Source organism: Leucoraja erinacea, chromosome 36, assembly GCF_028641065.1.
Source record: "Leucoraja erinacea ecotype New England chromosome 36, Leri_hhj_1, whole genome shotgun sequence".
Lineage (NCBI taxonomy): Eukaryota > Metazoa > Chordata > Chondrichthyes > Rajiformes > Rajidae > Leucoraja > Leucoraja erinaceus.
In genome coordinates this window covers 1,372,501-1,393,468 of record NC_073412.1, presented here as the reverse complement: position 1 = coordinate 1,393,468, position 20,968 = coordinate 1,372,501, and the positions used below count along the sequence as shown (strand labels likewise).

The 20,968-nt window shown below is 49.2% G+C and overlaps 3 protein-coding genes across 7 annotated transcripts in view; 2 read left to right on the top strand and 1 right to left on the bottom strand.

Annotated features, from left to right (window-relative positions):
• commd4 (COMM domain containing 4) overlaps positions 1–1,968 on the top strand; it is a 126,333-nt gene extending 124,365 nt beyond the window's left edge. For 2 of the 3 annotated variants that reach the window (XM_055662891.1, XM_055662889.1), the window contains exons 8-9: positions 227–403; positions 1,412–1,968. In XM_055662891.1, the coding sequence (XP_055518866.1) occupies positions 227–403; positions 1,412–1,452 (218 nt within the window). In that variant the 3' untranslated portion in view covers positions 1,453–1,968. The remainder of the gene's footprint in view (positions 1–226; positions 404–1,411) is intronic. The other variant, XM_055662892.1, reaches the window with a different exon arrangement.
• A 227-nt stretch (positions 1,969–2,195) lies between these two features.
• Positions 2,196–16,167, top strand: neil1 (nei-like DNA glycosylase 1). Of its 3 annotated transcripts, XM_055662886.1 has the most exons (10): positions 2,197–2,483; positions 3,960–4,433; positions 5,521–5,640; positions 6,916–6,979; positions 9,100–9,199; positions 9,993–10,117; positions 11,433–11,460; positions 13,451–13,527; positions 14,525–14,741; positions 15,908–16,167. In XM_055662886.1, the coding sequence occupies exons 2-10, from the start codon at positions 3,973–3,975 to the stop codon at positions 15,952–15,954; spliced, it is 1,239 nt and encodes a 412-aa protein (XP_055518861.1). In that variant the 5' UTR covers positions 2,197–2,483; positions 3,960–3,972; the 3' UTR covers positions 15,955–16,167. The 3 variants fall into 3 exon arrangements, 2 of the variants coding, with proteins under 2 accessions (XP_055518862.1, XP_055518861.1); XR_008726262.1 differs by lacking the exon at positions 13,451–13,527 and having other exon boundaries at positions 2,196–2,483; positions 15,908–16,043; XM_055662887.1 differs by lacking the exon at positions 11,433–11,460 and having other exon boundaries at positions 2,196–2,483.
• Positions 16,168–16,641: 474 nt separating this feature from the next.
• The window catches only part of mfap1 (microfibril associated protein 1), an 8,891-nt gene continuing 4,564 nt past the window's right edge, over positions 16,642–20,968 (bottom strand). Inside the window, exons 5-9 of the mRNA XM_055662885.1 lie at positions 20,136–20,244; positions 19,362–19,522; positions 18,152–18,311; positions 17,440–17,529; positions 16,642–17,066 (exon numbers count right to left, since the gene is read on the bottom strand). Coding sequence (XP_055518860.1) covers positions 16,884–17,066; positions 17,440–17,529; positions 18,152–18,311; positions 19,362–19,522; positions 20,136–20,244 — 703 coding nt within the window. The 3' untranslated portion in view covers positions 16,642–16,883. The remainder of the gene's footprint in view (positions 17,067–17,439; positions 17,530–18,151; positions 18,312–19,361; positions 19,523–20,135; positions 20,245–20,968) is intronic.

The following is a 20,968-nucleotide window of genomic DNA, read 5'->3' as shown; positions in this document are numbered from 1 at the left end:
ATGCTTTGTGATTGCCGTCTAAAATTGGGAGAGGGCAAGTCCTTCCTTTCACTTTGTTTCTCAAATTAAGCTGCTGCCGTATTGGCTTCACTCAGTCCCAAGGGACTCGAGGGATATGGGGAGAAAGCAGGGATGGGGTACTAATATTGCATGGCAGTGCTGTCTCGAAGGGCCGAATGGCCTACTCCTGCCCCTATTGTCTATGTTTCCCTGTCTTTCCGTACAGTAAACAGGCTGGGCTCAGTGTCGTGGAGGGTGGATTACACACTGAGTTCCAGTGAACTGAAGGAGGTCAACGAGCCAGTTGTCCATCTGAAGATTAATGTCCGGAATGTGGACACGGGGGCCCTGGAACCCACCGTGGCTTTGGTGTCAGCCCTCAAGTTCAGAGTCTTACTCACAGGTGGGTTAACACAGCAACAGTGGCAGGGGCTTCACTACTTACACCTGGGGCACGCTGTCTGCTTCATGTAACAGCATCTAGTGACATGTTCAACCTGCGTCTCGAACAACTGAATCTACTTGTAACTTCTGCTTCAGTCGGGACATTGGATCTCTCCTGTCATTTAACTTTAGTTTTTAAAATTCATATCCTCAAGTCCTTTGTGGCCTAATTAGCAGTCTCTAACTTCATAAGGTCATAAGTGATAGGAGCAGAAATAGGCCATTCGGCCCATCAAGTCTACTCTGCCATTCAATCATGGCTGATCTATCTCTCCCTCCCAACCCCATTCTCCTGCCTTCTCCCCATAACCCCTGACACCCATACTAATCAAGAATCTATCTATCTCTGCTGTAAAAATATCCACAGCCTTCTTCCACACTTCCTATAACCAAATAATGAAAGGCCTAGATAGAGAGGATGTTTCCAGTTGGTTTAATTTAAGTTTAGTCCGTGGTTGATTATTATTACCGCATGTAAACATAGAAACATAGACAATAGGTGCAGGAGGAGGCCATTCGGCACTTTGAGCCAGCACCGCCATTCATTGTGATCATGGCTGATCGTCTCCTGTCAATAACCCATAGCCTGCCTTCTCCCCATACTGAGAGGCAAGCTTTGTTCATCATGCTAAACAGTCGGATCGGATAATACCACACATAAATACAATCAAGTTAAACTCGTGTACAATAGGTGGAGCAAATGGGGAAGATACAGAATGCAGACTATAGTTCTCAGCATTGTAGAGCACCAGTTACAGAGACACACAAGTCCAATGTCTGCACTGGGGTAGCGGTGAATCGGACAGTGGCTGAGCTTATGGAGGGACCGTTCAGAAGCCTAGTGACAGAGGGGAAGAAGCTGTCCCTCAGTCTGGTGATGGTGTGAGCTTTCAAACCTCTGCATGTTGTTTCTGGAAGAGATGCAACCAATGGCTGATACCCGCTCCTGTTTCTCTCTTCTCCTCAGAACTCAAGCAAGCCCAAGCGCTGATGAATGCCCTGAACTAACAACCCCTGAGGTGCAACTTTGTCCCAGGCAGGATGGACAGGAGATTGGAAACAAAGAGAGTGAATGTCCTGATGCTTTTATAAGGTTGCTGGGGTGGTGAACCCCAGGGGATCCTGTGCATTCCATTTAAGCATTCGGCCAACAATGCCAAAGTATGTTTGCAAGTTTGGTGGATTAAAACTTGACTATATCTTAACCAAGCACTTTGCAGGGACTTGTGTGTGTCTAATGCATTAATCTTTAGCCTTGCTGTGAAAATATAACTGAACTAAGCTAGACTAATGCAACATCTGCCATTACATGCCGTTAATGTCACAGTTGAAGATCTTTTGAGTATTGCAATTTACCGCCAAGTTTATGCTATTGTACTGATTTTCTCTTTTGGTTTTCAGCTCAAATGCAGAAAAGTTGTTATTGTGGCCAAACCAGAATTCTTGTAAATTAATTGATTAAGCGAATTAATGACGGTTTGTGAACTTCAATTGTGAAAATAAACTTTTGAATTTGTCACCAAAGCTGAGTTTTGTTTTATTGGGAAGGTTTCTTGTGTCAACACTGGGTTAGGAAGGAATGGAATGGGTGACGTTTCAGGGTCCAGACCCCATTCCTACTCACCAGAGATGCTGCCTGTCCCGCTGAGTTACTCCAGCATTTTGTGTCTTATCTTCGGTTCAAAGCATCTGCAGTTCCTTCCTTTAACACCGACGTTAGTTGCACATAGACTCCAAGTCCCAGGCTGCATTACTGAGGAAGTGAAACCTCACTTTGAGCAGAGGGGAAGGAAGAGACGCCGGATTTAGCTGCGGTTCGCTCAAACTAAAGACTGCATTGCAGTTTAGCCGACCTGGTGTTTATTGTGATTGCACTGATCATTTCCATGAGCGTCTGCACTTTGCTCTGAGTCTTGTTTAAATGCAAACTTGCTCCATTTAACTGCGCGGCCGGGCTCGTGTGCACACGCCTGCAGCTAATCCCACCTTTAGTGCATTAAGACTGAACTTTGCAAACTCCAGGAACTTATTTTGGAAAGGTATCTCATTTAGGGTTTAAAGCTTTCTGCTGTCCGGTTTGTTATATGTGCGATGCTGGGCTGGGGGGGGCTTGGTGCTTTAAATGTGGACAAATCAACATGAACATACGATACTAGTGTCTGTAGACCAAAAGAAAAAGCTGGAGTAACTCAGCGGGACAGGCAGCATCTCTGGAGAGAGTCTGCTATTGCCCCGCCGAGCTCACCAACTCCACATACTCATTCAGTTGCCTAAGGCCACCCTCCCAGCTCTCTATCCCCGAGACATGTCCGACATGACCCCACCATATACATCCCTCCTACAGTCGCACCCAGATTGTTAATGAAAGCCTCAAGCCTATCCTGCTGTAAGTCCACAGATGCTGCCTGACCCACTGAGTTACTCCAGCGCAGTACTCTGGAGAGCGTGGGTAGGTTGCTCATCCTTTTTCTGGTCTCTCGGGTCTGTAAATGTTACATCACTATCGACAATAGGTGCAGGAGGAGGCCATTCAGCCCTTCGAGCCAGCACCGCCATTCACTGTGATCATGGCTGATCATCCACACTCAGTACCCCGTTCCTGCATTCTCCCCATATCCCCTGACTTCGCTATCTTTAAGAACTCCATCTAACTCTCTCTTGAAAGCCTCCAGAGAATTGGCTTCCATTGCCTTCTGAGGCAGAGAATTCCACAGATTCACAACTCTCTGGGTGAAAAAGTTTTTCCTCATCTCTGTTCTAAATGGCTTACCCCTTATTCTTAAACTGTGGCCCCTGGTTCTGGACTCTCCCAACATCAGGAGCATGTTTCCAGCCTCTAGAGTGTCCAAACCCTTAATAATCTTATATGTAGTAAATGCCTACTATGTTCTATGTGCTGAAGCAAAGCAAGAATTTCATTGTCCTATCAGGGACACATGACAATAAACTCACTTGAACTTGTTTCAATAAGATACCCTTTCATCCTTCTAAATTCCAGTGTATACAAGACCAACCACTCCATTCTCTCAGCATATGACAGTCCCGCCATCCCGGGAATTAACCTGGTGAAATATATCACATATAGGACTCACTTTCACTTCTGCTGCTACAGGGCAGATATTTCCCAGCAAATATTAATATTAAAATAGCAAAGGGGCCTCGGTAAGTTGAAAGAGATCAATGATGTGTTATCGTCACATGCACTGAGGTATAGTGCGAAGCTATGCATAGAAGCTGGTGGAATCACAGCGCAGATCTCACCTTGGCTGTAGGCAAGTCATCACGTTTCTGCCCCACCCCCACCCCCCGCTGGGACCCCCTTCATTCTGGGTGTGGGACGTAGATCCAGCGAGCTCCACAAGAGTGAACCAACAATACCAGGTGTTTACTTTAAGTAAGTAAGTTTATTGGCCGAGTATTCACATACAAGGAATTTGACTTGGTGCTCCGCCCACAAGTAACAACATGACATACAAGTGCCTCTCAGGATACATGTTGTCTTATCCCTGCTGTAGGTTGCTGTGCGGGATGCCTGAAGGCCCAGAGCTTCACATGGCCAGCAGCTTTGTCAACAGGGTATGCTGTGGCCTGGTGTTCTCGGGGAGTGTGGAGAAGTCAGCTGTGAGCAAGAACATGGAGGTTCCCTTCCAGTGTGATGCTTACATCATCTCTGCGCAGTCCCGCGGGAAGGAGGTCAAGCTGACCCTGACACCGGTCAAACAGGAGGATGGATCTCCCTCGGCCACGGATGGTGAGGCTGGGTCGCCCGGCCCACTGGACATCACCTTCCGTTTCGGCATGTCGGGCTCGTTCCAACTGGCGGCAGTGGAGGAGATCCCCAAACACGCCCACCTCAGGTTCCTCACCAGTGGCTGCCCCAGGCAGGTCCTGTGCTTCGTGGATCCCAGGAGGTTCGGCAGCTGGGCAGTGAACGGGAGCTGGCAGCCAGACCGTGGACCCTGCGTGTTGCTGGAGTACGAGATGTTCAGGTATAACGTCGTCGAATCGTAGAATCACACAGGGTAACGACACCCACCCATCTTGCCCACGCCAACAGCCAAACCCAACTAGTCAAACCCTGTTTGTCAGAGTCAGGTCCAATGCAAATTGGAGGAACAACAACTCATATTACACGTGGTCAGCTTACACCCCAGCGCTATGAACATCGACTTCTTTAACTTCAAATCACCGTCTCTCTCCACCTCTCCCCCACCCAAGTCATCGTACCCGTTCAGTCCCCTTGGTGAGTTTCTTTGTCTGTAACTCATTTTCACCTAGCTCACGGCTAACTGTGGCCAGCTTCCTTCATCATTGTTACTGTTTTGCAAATCTTTCGTTAATTTGTTTTAGATCTCTCTACATAGAAACATAGAAATTAGGTGCAGGAGTAGGCCATTCGGCCCTTCGAGCCTGCACCGCCATTCAATATGATCATGGCTGATCATCCAACTCAGTATCCCGTACCTGCCTTCTCTCCATACCCCCTGATCCCCCTTAGCCACAAGGGCCACATCAAGTCAAGTCAAGTCAAGTTTATTTGTCACATACACATACGAGATGTGCAGTGAAATGAAAGTGGCATTAGGGTTAGGGTTAGGGTTAACTCCCTCTTAAATATAGCCAATGAACTGTGGCCTCAACTACCCTCTGTGGCAGAGAGTTCCAGAGATTCACCACTCTCTGTGTGAAAAAAGTTTTTCTCATCTCGGTTTTAAAGGATTTCCCCCTTATCCTTAAGCTGTGAGCCCTTGTCCTGGACTTCCCCAACATTGGGAACAATCTTCCTGCATCTAGCCTGTCCAACCCCTAATCACCGTCTATATCTCTCGTTTCCCTCTCCCCCTGACTCTCCGTCTGAAGAAGGGTCTCGTCCCGAAACATCACCTATTCCTTCCCCAGAGATGCTGCCTAGCCCGCTGAGTTACTCCAGCATTTTGTGTCCATCTTCAATGTAAACCAGCGTCTGCAGTTCCTTCCTACACATGAAGTTGCTTTACCTGTGCAGCTTGCTGTACGTGGCATGGCCAGTGATCAAACCCATAGCTTAACGTGGTCTCTCTTGCCAACCCCACGCAGGCAGAACGTGCTGTCTCACCTGTCTGACAATGCCTTCAACAAACCCATCTGCGAGGTGCTCCTAAATCAAAGATACTTCAACGGAATTGGGAATTACCTGCGTGCCGAGATTCTCCACAGGTGAGCCGTGTTTCCCATTTACGCAGAACATAGAACAGTGCAGGTAGACACAGATAAAATGCTGGAGTAACTCAGCGGGACCGGCAGCATCTCTGGAGAGAAGGAATGGGAGACCCTTCTGTCTCGACCTGAAACTCTCCAGAGATGCTGCCTGTCCCGCTGAGTTACTCCAGCATTTTGTGCCTACCATCAATTTAAACCAGCATCTGCAGTTCTTTCCTACAAATAGAACAGTACAGCACAGGAACAGGCTCTTCGGCCCACAATGTTTATGTTGAACATGATGCCGTTAGGCTGTTCTCATCTGCCTGAACACGACCCAGATCCATCTATTCCCTGCACATCTGTGTGGTCGTCTGAAAGCCTCTGAAATGCCACTATTGTTTCGTTTAGGTTAGGTTAGAGATACAGTGATGAAACAGGCCCATCAGCCCACCGGGTCTGCACCGACCAACGGACCCCGCACATTAACACTACCCCACACACACCAGGGACAATTTTTACATTTACCAATCCAATTAACCTACAAACCTGCACGTCTTTGGAGTGTGGAAGGAAACCAAAGATCTCGGAGAAAACCCAAGCGGGTCACGGGGAGAACGTGCAAACTCCGTACAGACAGAACCCGTAGACAATAGACAATAGGTGCAGGAGTAGGCCATTCGGCCCTTCGAGCCAGCACCGCCATTCAATGTGATCATGGCTCATCATCCCCAACCAGTATCCCGTTCCTGCCTTCTCCCCATATCCCCTGACTCCACTATTTTTAAGAGCCTTTGCTAGCTCTCTCTTGAAAGTATCCAGAGAACCGGCCTCCACCGCCCTCTGAGGCAGAGAATTCCACAGACTCACCACTCTCTGTGAGAAAAAGTGTTTCCTCGTCTTGTTCTAAATGGCCTACTCCTTCTTCTTAAACTGTGTGTGGCCCCTGGTTCTGGACTCCCCCAACATCGGGAACATGTTTCCTGCCTCTAGCATGTCCAAGCCCTTAACAATGATTATATGTTTCATTGAGAATCCCTCTCATCCTTCTAAGCTCCAGAGTGTACAAGCCCAGCTGCTCCATTCTCTCAGCATATGACAGTCCCGCCATCCCGGGAATTAACCTTGTAAACCTACGCTGCACTCCCTCAATAGCAAGAATGTCCTTTCTCAAATTAGGGGACCAAAACTGCACACAATACTCCAGGTGTGGTCTCACTAGGGCTCTGTACAACTGCAGAAGGAGTTGCTCCAGTTTTTTGTGTCTATCTTTGAATCTCCTTTGATCTTCAGGTTGAAGGTTCCTCCATTTGAGAGAGCGAGGACTGTATTGGAAGCGTCACTCCACAAGGAGCCGGTAAGGACAACTCCCAGGGTGCTTCAGAGGCAAGGTAACACACTGTGTCATGTATGCACACAGAGAACGGGTGTCGAGGGTCATGGGGAGAAGGCAGGAAAATGGGATAGAATGGCGGTGTGGACTCATTGGGCCGAATGGCCTAATTCTTCTCCTAGAACCTGTGAACTTGTGAATTTTCACCAGAGAGGCACAAAGAGAGAAAGGCAACAGCTCTGCGCAATGTTGTGATGTACAACACCTTCAATCTATGGAAGGATCTTTCATCCACAACCATTAAGTTGTTGGAACACTCACCATTCCACTATTTTATTTTCTGTGACCATGCCTCCTAGACAGGGAAACTTAGTTTAGAGGTACAGCATGGAAACAGGCCTTTCGGCCCACCGAGTCCACACTGTCCATCGATCACCCACTTCCTTGATACTGTCTTTGTGTTACACATATAGATAAACCATCCATATATTAACAGCTGCGCCTCGATCTATTTAACTATCTACACTCCCCAAAACTTGATTGCTTGAATTGATTGAAAGAAAGATACAGCACGGAAACAGGCCCTTCGGCCCACCACGTCCACCCTAACCATCGATCACCCTGCTATTCCACTTTCTCATCCACTCCCTGCACACTAGAGACAATTTACCAAAGCCAATTAACCTACAAACCCGCACGTCCATTGGATGTGAGAGGAGACCAGGGCACCCAGTGGAATCCCACACGGTCACAGAGAGAAGTGCAAACTCCACATAGACAGCACCCGAGGTCAGGCACAGATTTAAGTAGTAAATGTTTACTATGTTCTGTGTGCTGAAGCAAAGCAAGAATTTCATTGTCCTATCAGGGACACATGACAATAAACTCACTTGAACTTGAACTTGAAGGTGAGGGGGAAAGATTTCATGGGAACCTGATGGACAACCTTTCCTATTCAAAGGGCAGTGGGTGTATGGAACGAGTTGCCAGAGAGGGTAGTTGAGGCATGTATTATAACATTTATAATAGAAACATAGAAAATAAGTGCAGGAGTAGAGGCCATTCAGCCCTTCGAGCCTGCACTGCCATTCAATATGATCATGGCTGATCATCCAACTCAGTATCCCGTACCTGACTTCTCTCCATACCCCCTGATCCCTTTAGCCACATCTAACTCCCTCTTAAATATAGCCAATGAACTGTGTGGCCTCAACTACCTTCTGTGGCAGAGAATTCCACAGATTCACCACTCTCTGTGTGAAAAATGATTTTCTCATCTCGGTCCTAAAAGATTTCCCTCTTATCCTTAAACTGTGTGACCCCTAGTTCTGGACTTCCCCAACACCGGGAACAATCTTCCTGCATCTAGCCTGGATCTAGCCTAATACACTTGGCACGAGCTTAGATGGGGCATCTTGGTGAACATGAACACGTTATGCTCCAGGGCCTGTTCCCGTGCTGTACCACCCCATGACCCATTGAGACTATGCCTGCTCTTAGCAGAACCATCTAAAACAAAAGGCATCTGCAGTTCATTGTGTCTCCATTTTACTGCTCCATTTCGAACTCTCCTCAAAACATGGCCACTCTATAGAGGCTGCAATAGATCCTAAACCCAAAACATCAGCAATCCATGTTCTCCACAGGTGCTGCCCGACCTGCAGAGTTCCTCCAACACTTTGCATTTTGCTCAGGATTCCAGCACCTGCAGTTCCTTGCCTGTCCAGACCCAGGGTCATCTCAGTTTCCACCTTGGCATCTGGTGGACATCAGTCTAGTTCATTAAATCATATGGAGTGTGGGAAAGGTGTTGGGGTTGGGACCTCCTGGTTCAGGAGGGAGGCTTCAGTTCAACCGTCCAAGCAACACCGTGGTAACGTCTAGGAAGGTGGCAGTGTTGCGGTGTTACTTGGATGAACCCCTGTAGAGGAACGGATGTGGAAATGGAAGTAGATGAGGAGATAAGTATTGGCCACTCCACGGGTGTGAGAATGGCCGGGAGCAGGGTGAGGTGAGGTGGGGGGGAGAGGAGCCTGGAAATGGAACTGGATGTAAGGGTTGATACGTTCAGCTTCTAGTAAGTGGAGTCGGGGCCACTGGCAGCGAGCAGCAACCAACTGCTTGTTCACCTCTATTTTCTCAAGACAGCTGAGTTGACCCTGAGCAAGAAGGTAAAGGTGAAGTTGGAGAACCCTGATATTCTTGAGCTGTGCCACCTGCTGCCAATGGAGGTCATTAATTTGGGTAAGTCAATCTTACGCAAGCAAACAGCACTGGTGTGATTCACACTGATGGGAGAGTCAAGGTGGGCAAAAGGATCTGTTTCCATGCTGTTGTTTTCAATTCAACCTGCGCTGATAGAACAGTGTAATCCATCTTACCCCAACCACAACCAGTCATGGTGGCGCAGCGGTAGAGTCACTGCCTTACAGCGCTTGCAGCACCAGAGACCAGGGTTCAATCCCAACTACGGGTGCTGTCTGTACGGAGTTTGCACGTTCTCCCTGTGACCTGCGTGGGTTTTCTCCGAGATCTTCGGTTTCCTCCCACACTCCAAAGACGTACAGGTTTGTCGGTTAATTGGCTTGGTGTATGTGTAAATTGTCCCTAGTGTGTGTAGGATAGTGTTAATGTGCGGGGATCGGTGGTCGGTGCGGACTCGGTGGGCCGAAGGGCCTGTTTCCGCGCTGTATCTCTAAAAAAACCCCACCTTTTATAGGAAAGATGTTGTCAAGCTGGAATGGGTACAGAGAAAATCTACGATGATGTTGCCAAGACTAGAGGGTGTGAGCTTGCGAGAGGAGACGAAAAGGTGGTGGGTGTATGGAACAAGCTGCCAGAGGAGGTAGTTGGGGTTGGGACTATCACAACATTTAACAGTTAAACAGGTACATGGATAGGACAGGTTTGTAGGGATATGGACCAAGCGCAGGCAGGTGGGACTTGTGTATCTGGGACGTGTTGGCTGGTGTGGGCAAGTTGGGCTGAAGGGCCTGTTTCCGCGCTGGATGACTCTCTCTCCCTCTCTATGACTCAGGGGGCAAGGGCTACAACTCTGACCGTACTGACGGATCCTCTGCCTTTGCTGCGTGGCTCCGTTGCTATGATGTGTCGGGAATGCAGACCCTCCGTGACGCCAACGGCAGGACCATCTGGTTCCAGGTAAATCGGAGAAACTCTCTGCGTCTCTCAGGCGGAACTGTGCCCCACCACCTGGAGTACAGGCCCTCCACCTGGCTTTCCACCATCCTTGGTTCCACAGCCTCACCTATTTATGGAAACAAAAAGCTGGAGTAACTCAGCGGGTTAGACAGCCTCTCTGGAGATAAGGAATAGATGACGTTTTGTTTCAGACTGAAGAAGGGTCTCGACCCGAAACGTCACCTATTCCTTCTCTCCAGAGAACTGTTCAATGTTGGGATACCTCCTCTGGCAGCTTGTTCCATATCACCATTACTATATTAAAAGGTTACCCCTCACATTCCCCTTCACCATTAACCTATGTCCTCTGCTCCTCAATTCACCGACAGCTGTCTGTCCCGCTGAGTTACTCCAGCATTTTGTGTCTATCCTCGGTGTAAACCAGCATCTGCAGCTCCTCCCGACACAGCGGACCTGATTATCCATTTTGCCAGTCTACGGGTGCTGTCTGTACGGAGTTTGTATGATCTCCCCGTGACCTATGTGGGTTTTCTCCAAGAAGTTTCCTCCCACACATAAGGCTGAGAGATGAGCGGATAGAGGTGCAGAAAATCAAGAGGGGAATACGACACGATACAACGTTATTTATTCTAGGTGGGAAATTAAACATCTGAGTGGTAGAACCTTTGGGGATGTGGAAAAATGTGGAAAATGTTGGAAAAAAAAGTAAAATATGGGATTAATGTAGGATTAGTGTAAATGGGTGGTTGATGATCAGAATGGCCTTCAGGGGCTGAACAGCCTGTTTCTGTATCGAATAAGAAACATAGAAAATAGGTGCAGGAGTAGGCCATTCGGCCCTTCGAGCCAGCACCGCCATTTAATATGATCACAGCTGATCATCCAAAATCAGTACCCCGTTCCTACTTTTTCCCCACATCCCTTGATTCCATTAGCCCTAAGAGCTAAATCTAACTCTCTCTTGAAAACATCCAGTGAATCGGCCTCCACTGCCTTCTGTGGCAGAGAATTCCACACAGATTCATAACTCTCTGGGTGAAAAGGTTTTTCCTCGTCTCAGTCCTAAATGGCCGACCCCTTATTCCTAAACCGTGACCCCCTGGTTCTGGACTCCCCCAACATGGGGAACATGTTTCCTGCATCAAGCCAGCCTAATCCCTTGAGAATTGTATATGTTTCTATAATATATGTATCTATTTGACTCTTCAATGATATGTTGCTTGGAGTCTGTTGTCACTCCTGTAAACTTCAGCCACAAGTTCAACATACATTTGTACCAGTGTGTTTCATAGCAGCCTCTGTGCTTCCATTCCAGGGGAGCCCAGGACCGATGGCACCAAAAGGTGAGTTTAATTTTAATATTTTAGTGTAGTGTGTGGCGGCACCTGGTGTTGGGCTACGGCAGAGTGAACCCTCGTCTCTGGAGGGAGGGGTTAGGTGTGTCGGTGTGGGAGGTGCAGGTCACCGGATTGACCCTTAGAGGTACTTAAGGTCAGGCAACGCCCGTGTCCATTTGAGGAGTAGGGAGCTGTATCTGACCGATTAAAACATGTCTGAAGCACACAACTTGTGTCCGCTGAGTTTTTGGCTGGACTCCTGCGATTCCCCGCTATAAGTGTTTAAGAAGGAACTGCAGATGCTGTAAAATCGAAGGTAGACAGAAATGCTGGAGAAACTCAGCGGGTGCAGCAGCATCTATGGAGCGAAGGAAATAGGCAACATTTCGGGCCGAAACCCGGAAGGGTTTCGGCCCGAAATGTTGCCTATTTCCTTCAGGGTTTTGACCCGAAACGTTGCCTATTTCCTTCAGGGTTTCGACCCGAAACGTTGCCTATTTCCTTCAGGGTTTCGACCCGAAACGTTGCCTATTTCCTTCAGGGTTTCGACCCGAAACGTTGCCTATTTCCTTCAGGGTTTCGACCCGAAACGTTGCCTATTTCCTTCAGGGTTTCGACCCGAAACGTTGCCTAGGGTTTCGACCCGAAACGTTGCCTATTTCCTTTGCTCCATAGATGCTGCTGCACCCGCTGAGTTTCTCCAGCATTTTTGCCGCTATAAGTGTTTGATCTATTTTCCACCATCATTACTTAACGATTATTTAATATCGTAAGTGTCATAAGTGATGTGATAGAATTAAGCCATTCGGCCCATCAAGTCTGCTCCGCCGTTCAATCATGGCCCATCTATCTCTCCCTCCTAGCCCCATTCTCCTGCCTTCTCCCCATAACCCCTGACACCCGCACTAAAGAATTACAATTATTTAATCATTGTTTATATAATCAATATATTATTTATCAATTTCATTTATATCATCATTTACTGATTATTTAATATGACCATTATTATTTAAAAACCACATCTCAGGTTTTCGAACCTGACCACTGAGGCTTCACTTATTCATCTACAGATTGGGAAGGTAGTTTTGGGTCCTGTGGTACATAGAACGCAGAATCTAGTATAGAACAGCGCAGGAACAGGCCGTTCGGCCCACAATGTCTGTGGCGTACCTGATGCCTAATTAACCGGTCCTCATCTCCCTGATCCATATCCCTCTATTCCCTGCATCTCCGCGTCCCAATCTAAACGCTTCCTAAACGCCGCTTTCCCACCTGCCTCCACCACCGGCCCCACCAACGTGTTCCAGACACCCCCCCCCCCCCCCACTCCATGCCCTCTCCACGCTGCAAACAGGGTTCCCACTTTCTACCCTGCTACGGGTGTCAGGGGTTACGGGGAGAAGGCAGGAGAATCGGGTTGAGGGAGAAAGACATGACCGAATGGCAGAGTAGACTTGATGGGCCGAATTGCCTAATTCTTCTCCTATAACTACCCACCTCCCTCTCTAGCCATGATTATCTGCGCAGTTGGGGGCTATGCGTGAGTGGATAGGGCGGGGGATGGGGGAAAAAGGAACAAATGAATTATATTAATATAATATCAAGGGGGGGGGGGGAGGTTAATGTGTATGTGACCCCCCCCCCCCCCCCGCAACTGCGAGTTGATGGGACGACACCCAACGGGTCCCACTTGGTCAAGTAACATATAAACCTATGAACTTTGCCTCTCATCATTTTACATACATCTGTCAAATCTCTCAGTCTCCAACATTCCAAAGAATGCAATCCAACCTCTCCCTGTTGCTGCAACACTCTAATCCTGGCATCATTCTGGTAAACCTCCTCACCCAAGCCTCCACATCCTTCCTGTAATGGGGGCGACCAGATCTGCACACAATACTCCAAACACAGCCGGGCCCAACTCCTACAGAGCTGCATCCTGACTTCCCACCGCTGCATCTTTATTCCACAAATCAATGTTTCTCTCCCTGCAAAGGATCCAGAACGACCAAAGCCAAGTCTCAGAGGAAAACAAAATTGGAGGAGGATAAAAAGCCCTCGGTGGCAACCGAGGTGAGTGAAAAGTCAATCTGTAGACGCAGAAAATGTAAAAGGAAGCGAAATGTTGGAATCTCCCTGGAAATGAAACTGTTTTCAACCTGAATCATCCACCCTGCATAACCCCTGCCTGAAACCCTAGTTGCCAGCAAGTCCTGATATTGTTATTGCCTGTGGTGAGGCTTCCTGTAGTAAGAATAAAGGGTCGGCCATTTAGGACTGAGATGAGGAAAAACTGTTTCACCCAGAGACTTGTGAATCTGTGGGATTCTCTCCCACAGAAGGCAGTGGAGGCCGATTCACTGGATGTTTTCAAGAGAGAGTTAGATTTAGCTCTTAGGGCTAACGGAATCAAGGCATATGGGGAGAAAGCAGGAACGGGGAACTGATTTTACATGATCAGCCATGATCATATTGAATGGAGGTGCTGGCTCGAAGGGCCGAATGGCCTCCTCGTGCACCTATTTTTCTATGTTTCTGACAGACATTTATCAACCTGTGGGGCACGGTGGTGCAGCGGTAGAGTTGCACTCTCCACTATTCGGTGTCCAATTTTCCCGAAGTTAGTCGTAGCTAGTTGAAGCTGGTCTTCAACATGTCATTATTTCAAACTCTTCCAAACTCACCAATTAGGTTGCCCAAGTGGGACAGCCCCTTAAGGCTGAGAGGTGAGCCCATAGAGGTGCATAAAATCATGAGGGGAAATGATAGAACTTTATTCATTCCAGGAGGGAAATTGAATAGCTGAGTGGTAGAACCTTTGGGGATGTGCTTGAGAATGTTCCCTGCCTCTAGTATGTCCAATCCCTTTATAATCTTATATGTTTCAATAAGATCCCCTCTCATCCTTCTAAATTCCAGTGTATACAAGCCCAATGTTCAACATATGACAGTCCCGCCATCCTGGGGATTAGCCACCCCACAATGCCAGAGACCCAGGTTCAGTTCGGACCTTGGCCATTGACTAGCCCAGCACTTTGTGTCGAGCTGCAGCTATTCCTCTTGTCTACAGGGTCTCGCAGCCAAGAAGAGGAAGGGGAAAGTGGAGCAGCAAAGGTCTCATGCTGTGCCAGAGGATGGTCCTCAGAGGAATGCCCAGAACACTGAGGCAGCGGCTGGGGAGCAGGAGGACGAGAGGCCGGAGCAAGCCCAGGAAACCAGGAGAAGATCGGAGCGCAATAGGAGGAAACCAGGGGCAAAGTCATTGTCTATGCCGGAGAATCCTGCAGGTAACTCATGCTGTAACCGCATCATCAGGTCAAGTCAAGTTTATTGTCATTGGTACAAAACTATTAGAAACATGGGTGCGGGAGTAGGCCATTCGGCCCCTCGGGCCAGCACCAACATTCAATAGGATCATGGCTGATCATATAAAATCATTCCCCTCATGCATCTCTATAAGATCACCCCTCATCCTCCTGCGCTCCAAGGAAATAAAGTCCTAGCCTGCTTAACACCCCCTCATGATCGTATACACTTGGACTTTTATCCTAATTGTGTTCTGTTGCAAAGTCTTGCTATTTTGCTGCATAAGTCTGAGTCCGTAGCAAACATGCTTGTCATTGTAGCTCTGGTAAATATATGAAAATAAACTCAACTTGGGACACTAAAGGCCCTGTTCCACTTTCCCGACTTACTCACAAATTCTCCCGTAGTTTTCTCCTTGATTCAAACTCGGAGAATGTCCGTAGCGAGTCCATAGGAGTCCTTAAGATATTTCGTAGCGGCTCGTAATGCCAGCCGTAGGTACTCGGGGCATCAGGTAAGTCGGGACATTTTTTCAGCATGTTGACAAATGTCCAAGAATTTTTAAAAAATAGCCCCGAGTACCTACGGCTGGCTATTACCGTAATTCTCCGAGTTTGAATCAAGGGGAAAACTCGGGAGAATTCGTGAGTAACTCGGGGAAAGTGGGACAGGGGGTTAAGCTGACGAAGTGGGAGGAAGAGAATTGTGTTGCGGCCTGTTTCACTGCCATAGCCTCATAAATGGTTGGATTCTTGCTTAGATTCCACTCCACCACTACTACTACAGAGTGAGTGGCATGGTGGCCCAGCGGTAGAGTTGCTGCCTCACAGCGCCAGAGACCTGGGTTCCATCCCGACTACGGGTGCTGTCTGTATGGAGTTTGTACGTTCTCCCTGTGACCTGTGTGGGTTTTCCCCGGGTGCTGCTTGTTTCCTCCCACACTCCAGACGTCCAGATTTGTCCCTAGAGTGTGTAGAATAGTGTTAGTATGCGGGGATCGCTGGTAGGCATGTACTCAGCAGGCTGAATGGCCTGTTTATGCACAGTATCTCTGTATCTGTACCCCCCTACCTGTCTCGATGGAGGGTGGAGATAATGCTTCAGGTGCCAGATGCCCACGTTACTCTCCTTGTCTCTCACTCTACAGAATCTGGAAGACGGAAGACTCGGGCGGTGAAATCCAGGAACAAATAGAGAAACTTAAGAGGATGGTGGGATTAAAGCAGCTTTGTTTAGGTTGCAGGCATGGAGGTAGTGGATCAGAGCAGGCTGTGTGCTGGGAGAATACTTTATTATTTGAATAAAGCAAAATACCTCCAGGATAATTATTTTTAGATATTTTCAACTTTTTAAATGTAGTCTATCTTTTTTTATGCTATTGAAATAAAATCTAACTGACATTTTAATGTAGGAATTTGTTTTGTGTTTGATATGGATACAACTCCTTTGAGGTTAAGACTTTGTAGTGAGATAAAGCATGGAAACAGGCCCTTCGGCCCACCAAGTCTATGCCAGCCCTCTATCGTCCCATTCACACTGGTTCGAATTTCTCCCACTTTCTCACCCACGAGTGCCAATTAACCTACAACCCCGCACACACGTCTTTGGGATGTGGGAGGAAGTCAGAGCACCTGGCGGTCACAGGGAGAACGTGCAAACTCTGCACAGACAGCAACATACACTCTCTCCTTCAGTCTGAAGAAGGGTCTCGACCCGAAACGTCACCCAATCCTTCTCTCCAGAGATGCTGCCTGTCCCGCTGAGTTACTCCAGCGTTTTGTGTCTCTTTGGTGTAAACCAGAATCTGCAGTTCCTTCCTCCACATCACAGAACCGAGACCGAACTCCCATTGAAACTTTGTATAACGAAACAACAGTTACAATTGGTTAAAATGCCAATTTTATCCTATCAATGTAGCAGAAAAGGAAAATAACACATGATCACAGAGTTACAAACTTTAGAAAATAAATTTACTTTAAAGAGGAAGATTTAAGTTACGTATAAACATCACTGGATAGATGTTCGTGCTAGAGTCTCCATAGCTGTGATAGACGGGGCAGCCCAGTGCCAGTGATGGAGGTCGGGCGCATCTACCACGTGGCCACGGCCCATCCCACGCCCAGTTACGTGGTCTTCCTCTTCTTGGCTGAGGGCCTCTCGAAGACATCTCGCACGCCGGCTGCTCGTTGTTTGAAGAACTTGCTGTTCTGGGCAGATTCCTGGGCCCAGGCTGAATCAAACGAGGTAGTGTCTTGGTCCACCAGGTGAGTGTACTTGGTCCGCCCCGACCGCCCAAAGTTCTTCACCTAATTTTATTTGCGGGTTGGGTGGAAAAGAAACAAAATTCAGCAGATAAACACGGCTCAAAGAATCTCAGCGCAGAAATAGTTTGTGGCCCTTGAAAGATGCAGTGGATGAACAACTTTCTCACCAGAACCCGCTCGGTATTGCCCCCCATAAATTGCAATTACTGAATGAAGGCCTTGTTCAGTAGGGAAAATAAAATTAAAAAATGCTTCACCCGCATGTAGAGCGTTCAATGTTCTCTGTAATCGCCCGTGGCTCTCCCAGCCTTTATATGATGCATTCATTCCGCAGACAGCAATTATCCCCCCCACACACGCGCGCACACACATTGCACGGGAACACAAGGCTGCTGGCCATCCAGGCATGTCTTACCTGCATAACCTTGGGTAAGATGGTCTTGTTGAAATGGTCCTCCAGTGTGGGCGAGCTGAAATCCCGTTTGTACAGATCCTCCTCTTCATCCTGCGGAACGGCAGATGTGCCAAGACTCAGTTCACCAAACCCACACACATCGATCAACATTCGTGGACAAACTGTGTGTTCAACATATCCGCCCCTCCATTGGGTGGTGGAGGGCAGGACAACACTGACTGTAGAGCAGGCAGATAGAAGCTTGTCACTATATCCCGGTGCACCACACCATGAACTATAACCAACACCTGGGCAGTGACCATGTAGACACAAGGAACTGAAGATGCTGGTTGACAGCAAAAAGAACAAAGTGCTGGAGTAACACAGCGGGTCAGGCAGCATCTCTGGAGAGGAGGTGACGTTTCTGGTCGAAAGCCTTCTCAGTCTGAAGAAGGAGCTCAACCCGAAACGTCACCCATTCCTTCTCTCTAGAGATGCTGCCTGTCCCGCTGTGTTACTCCAGCTTGTCTATCTTAAGTGAACACTGACTGGTGCACACAAACTCGTGGGAAGCTCAAAATGTAGTTGGTTGCCTCCATGTTTTATTATTTTATAATGTGTCATTTTTAATTGTCACCGTATGACGTGTTGTTACTTGCGAGCGGAGCACCAAGGCAAATTCCTTGTATGTGAACATACTTGGCCAATGAACATATTCATTCATTGAACTCACCATGAAGAAGGCTCCTCTGTGATAGTACTTCTGCAGGAACTTGTACTTCCCTTTGCTGGCCTTGTTGGTGATGGCCTTGCTGTTGGCTCGAAGCTCAGCCCGCCTCTCCTCCTCCGTCAGGTTGTGCATCCTGTCGATCTCCGCCTTCTCCTTCTCCATGCTGTACACAGGCAGAGAACTCAGTGAGAAAACACTCTTCATCCACACCATACCACAGTCCAGAGCCCCCCACACACACACACACACACACACACACACACACACACACACACACACACACCACACACACACACAGGCAGAGAACTCAGTGAGAAAACACTCTTCACCCACACCATACCACAGTCCAGAGCCCCACACACACACACACACACACACACACACACACACACACACACACACACACACACACACACACACACACACACACACACACACACACACACACACACACACACACACACACACACACACAGGCAGAGAACTCAGTGAGAAAATACCCCTCACCCACAACATACCACAGTCCAGAGCCCCACACGCACACCACACACACACACACACACACACACACACACACACAGGCAGAGAACTCAGTGAGAAAACACCCTTCACCCACACCATACCAGTCCAGAGCCCCACACACGCACACCACACACACACACACACACACACACACAGAGGCAGAGAACTCAGTGGGAAAATACCCCTCACCCACAACATACCACAGTCCAGAGCCCCACACCACACAGAGCTACACAGCACTCACACAGGCCCTTCAACCCATCTTGCCCATACGTAACAAGTTGGCTTATTAGCCTCACCCCACCTGCCTGTATTTATTCCATTCCCTCCAAACCTTTCTCCTTATAATACTCTTCCTACACTGATTTGAGTAGTTTGGAGATACAGGGTGGAAACAGACCCTGCGGCCCAGCGAGTCGGTGCCAGCCAATGATCACTGATACACTTGTTCTATCCTCCACACTAGAGACAATTTACAGAAGCCAATTAACCCACAAACCCGTACATATTTGGAGCGTGGGAGGAAACCGGAGCTTCCGGAGAAAATCCACATGGTTAGGGGGAAGAGCGTACAATCTCTGTTCAGACAGCACCTGTAGGCAGCGACTCTACCTCAGATAGGTATGTTACCGTGCCAGTTAGAGGGGGAGAGAGTCCCTTATACGGGGAGGGGGACGGGGACGGTACTCACGACTCCCGCTCCTCGCGGTCCCGTTTGATGCGTTTCAGTTCCCGCACTTTCCACGACTCGTACTCCTCCTCGTCGTTCTCATCGTCGGTGTTGAGGGCATCGAGGGCGGACAGCGTTCTCCGCGACTCCTCAACCTCCCGCCGAGCCTCCTCCTCCACGATCTGTACAATGCCAGCGGCCACCGGCCCGGTAAATGCACCGCTCCACAGCACCACCACCACTCCCACTCCCCCCGCACCACCACTCCCACTCCTCCCCGCCCACTCCCCTAATGCCTACTCCCCCCTGCACCACCACTCCCACTCCCCCGCACCACCACTCCCACTCCTCCCCGCCCACTCCCCTAATGCCTACTCCCCCCTGCACCACCACTCCCACTCCCCCGCACCCACCACTCCCACTCCCCTAATGCCCACTCCCCCCGCACCACCACTCCCACTCCCCCCCTATGCCCACTCCCCCCCGCACCACCACCTCCCACTCCCCTAATGCCTACTCCCCCCTGCACCACCACTCCCACTCCCCCGCACCACCACCACTCCCACTCCCCCCCCGCCCACTCCCCTAATGCCCACTCCCCCCCGCACCACCACCTCCCACTCCCCTAATGCCCACTCCCCCCCGCACCACCACTCCCCACTCTCCCCTAATGCCCACTCTCCCCCCCACCCACCACCTCCCCCTCCCCCTAATGCCCACTCCCCCCCGCACCACCACCACCTCCCACTCCCCATTGTCCCCTGCACCACCGCTGTGTGTGTGTGTGTGTCTCACCTTCAGTGTGTATTTGCGTTGCTCCTCACTCAGCCGCTTAGCCTCCTGTTCCAGCTCCTTCTGCTTCACAGTCTCTGCCTCCCGCTCCTGCACTGTCACCCGGTCCTTCCTGCCGGCGGCACACAGCTCGTCAAACCCCGCAGCGGCAAACGCCACACACTGCAGCACATGACACGTGGCGATTGGCGCACACAGCACGCGGAACAAACGAGGAAACAAAAATACACGCATCCTTTCCCTCATCATCAGGACGTCCCAACACAGGGGGCACTGCACTAAGGGCCCGGTAAGAAGAACCGGAGATGTTACCATCAGTGCCAATGAACTAGGTGCCATTGTGCAGTGTCCCCGGGGGGGTAGAGGGGGCCAGGTGTGGAGGGACATCGGATCGCAGGACCACCGGATTGGAGGTGACGGCTGCAATGGGAATTTGTGGCTGGGACTGGGAAACGGCAGCAACATGGCACCTCTTCCAATGGACTGTCTGAACTCACTGGGGATTGTGTATGTACGGGGAGAGTCGGTCTGAGCTGTCTGCAGATAGTGTATCTCACTGTACCTGGTACACCGGGACAGTACAGAAACCATTCATAGACACAAAAGCTGGAGTAACTCAGCAGCATCTCTGTGACCCGAAACGTCACCCATTCCTTCTCTCCAGAGATGCTGCCTGTCCCGCGGAGTTACTCCAGCTTTTTGTGTCTATCTTCGGTTTAAACCAGCATCTGCAGGTCCTTACACATACAGAAACCATGGACCATGCCCGACAGCAGCAGCAGCACCTCCAGGCTGTGTATGGGGTGCTGTGAACCGCGGTCAAGTGGGAGGCTGGG

Bases quoted from the DNA above. Each gene is read 5' to 3' on its own strand.
- neil1 (XM_055662886.1), top strand. From the start codon at position 3,973: ATGCCTGAAGGCCCAGAGCTTCACATGGCCAGCAGCTTTGTCAACAGG. The intron at 11,461-13,450 runs GTGAGTTTAATT...CTCCCTGCAAAG, and splicing joins AGGACCGATGGCACCAAAAG to GATCCAGAACGACCAAAGCC. The intron at 14,742-15,907 runs GTAACTCATGCT...CTCACTCTACAG, and splicing joins TATGCCGGAGAATCCTGCAG to AATCTGGAAGACGGAAGACT.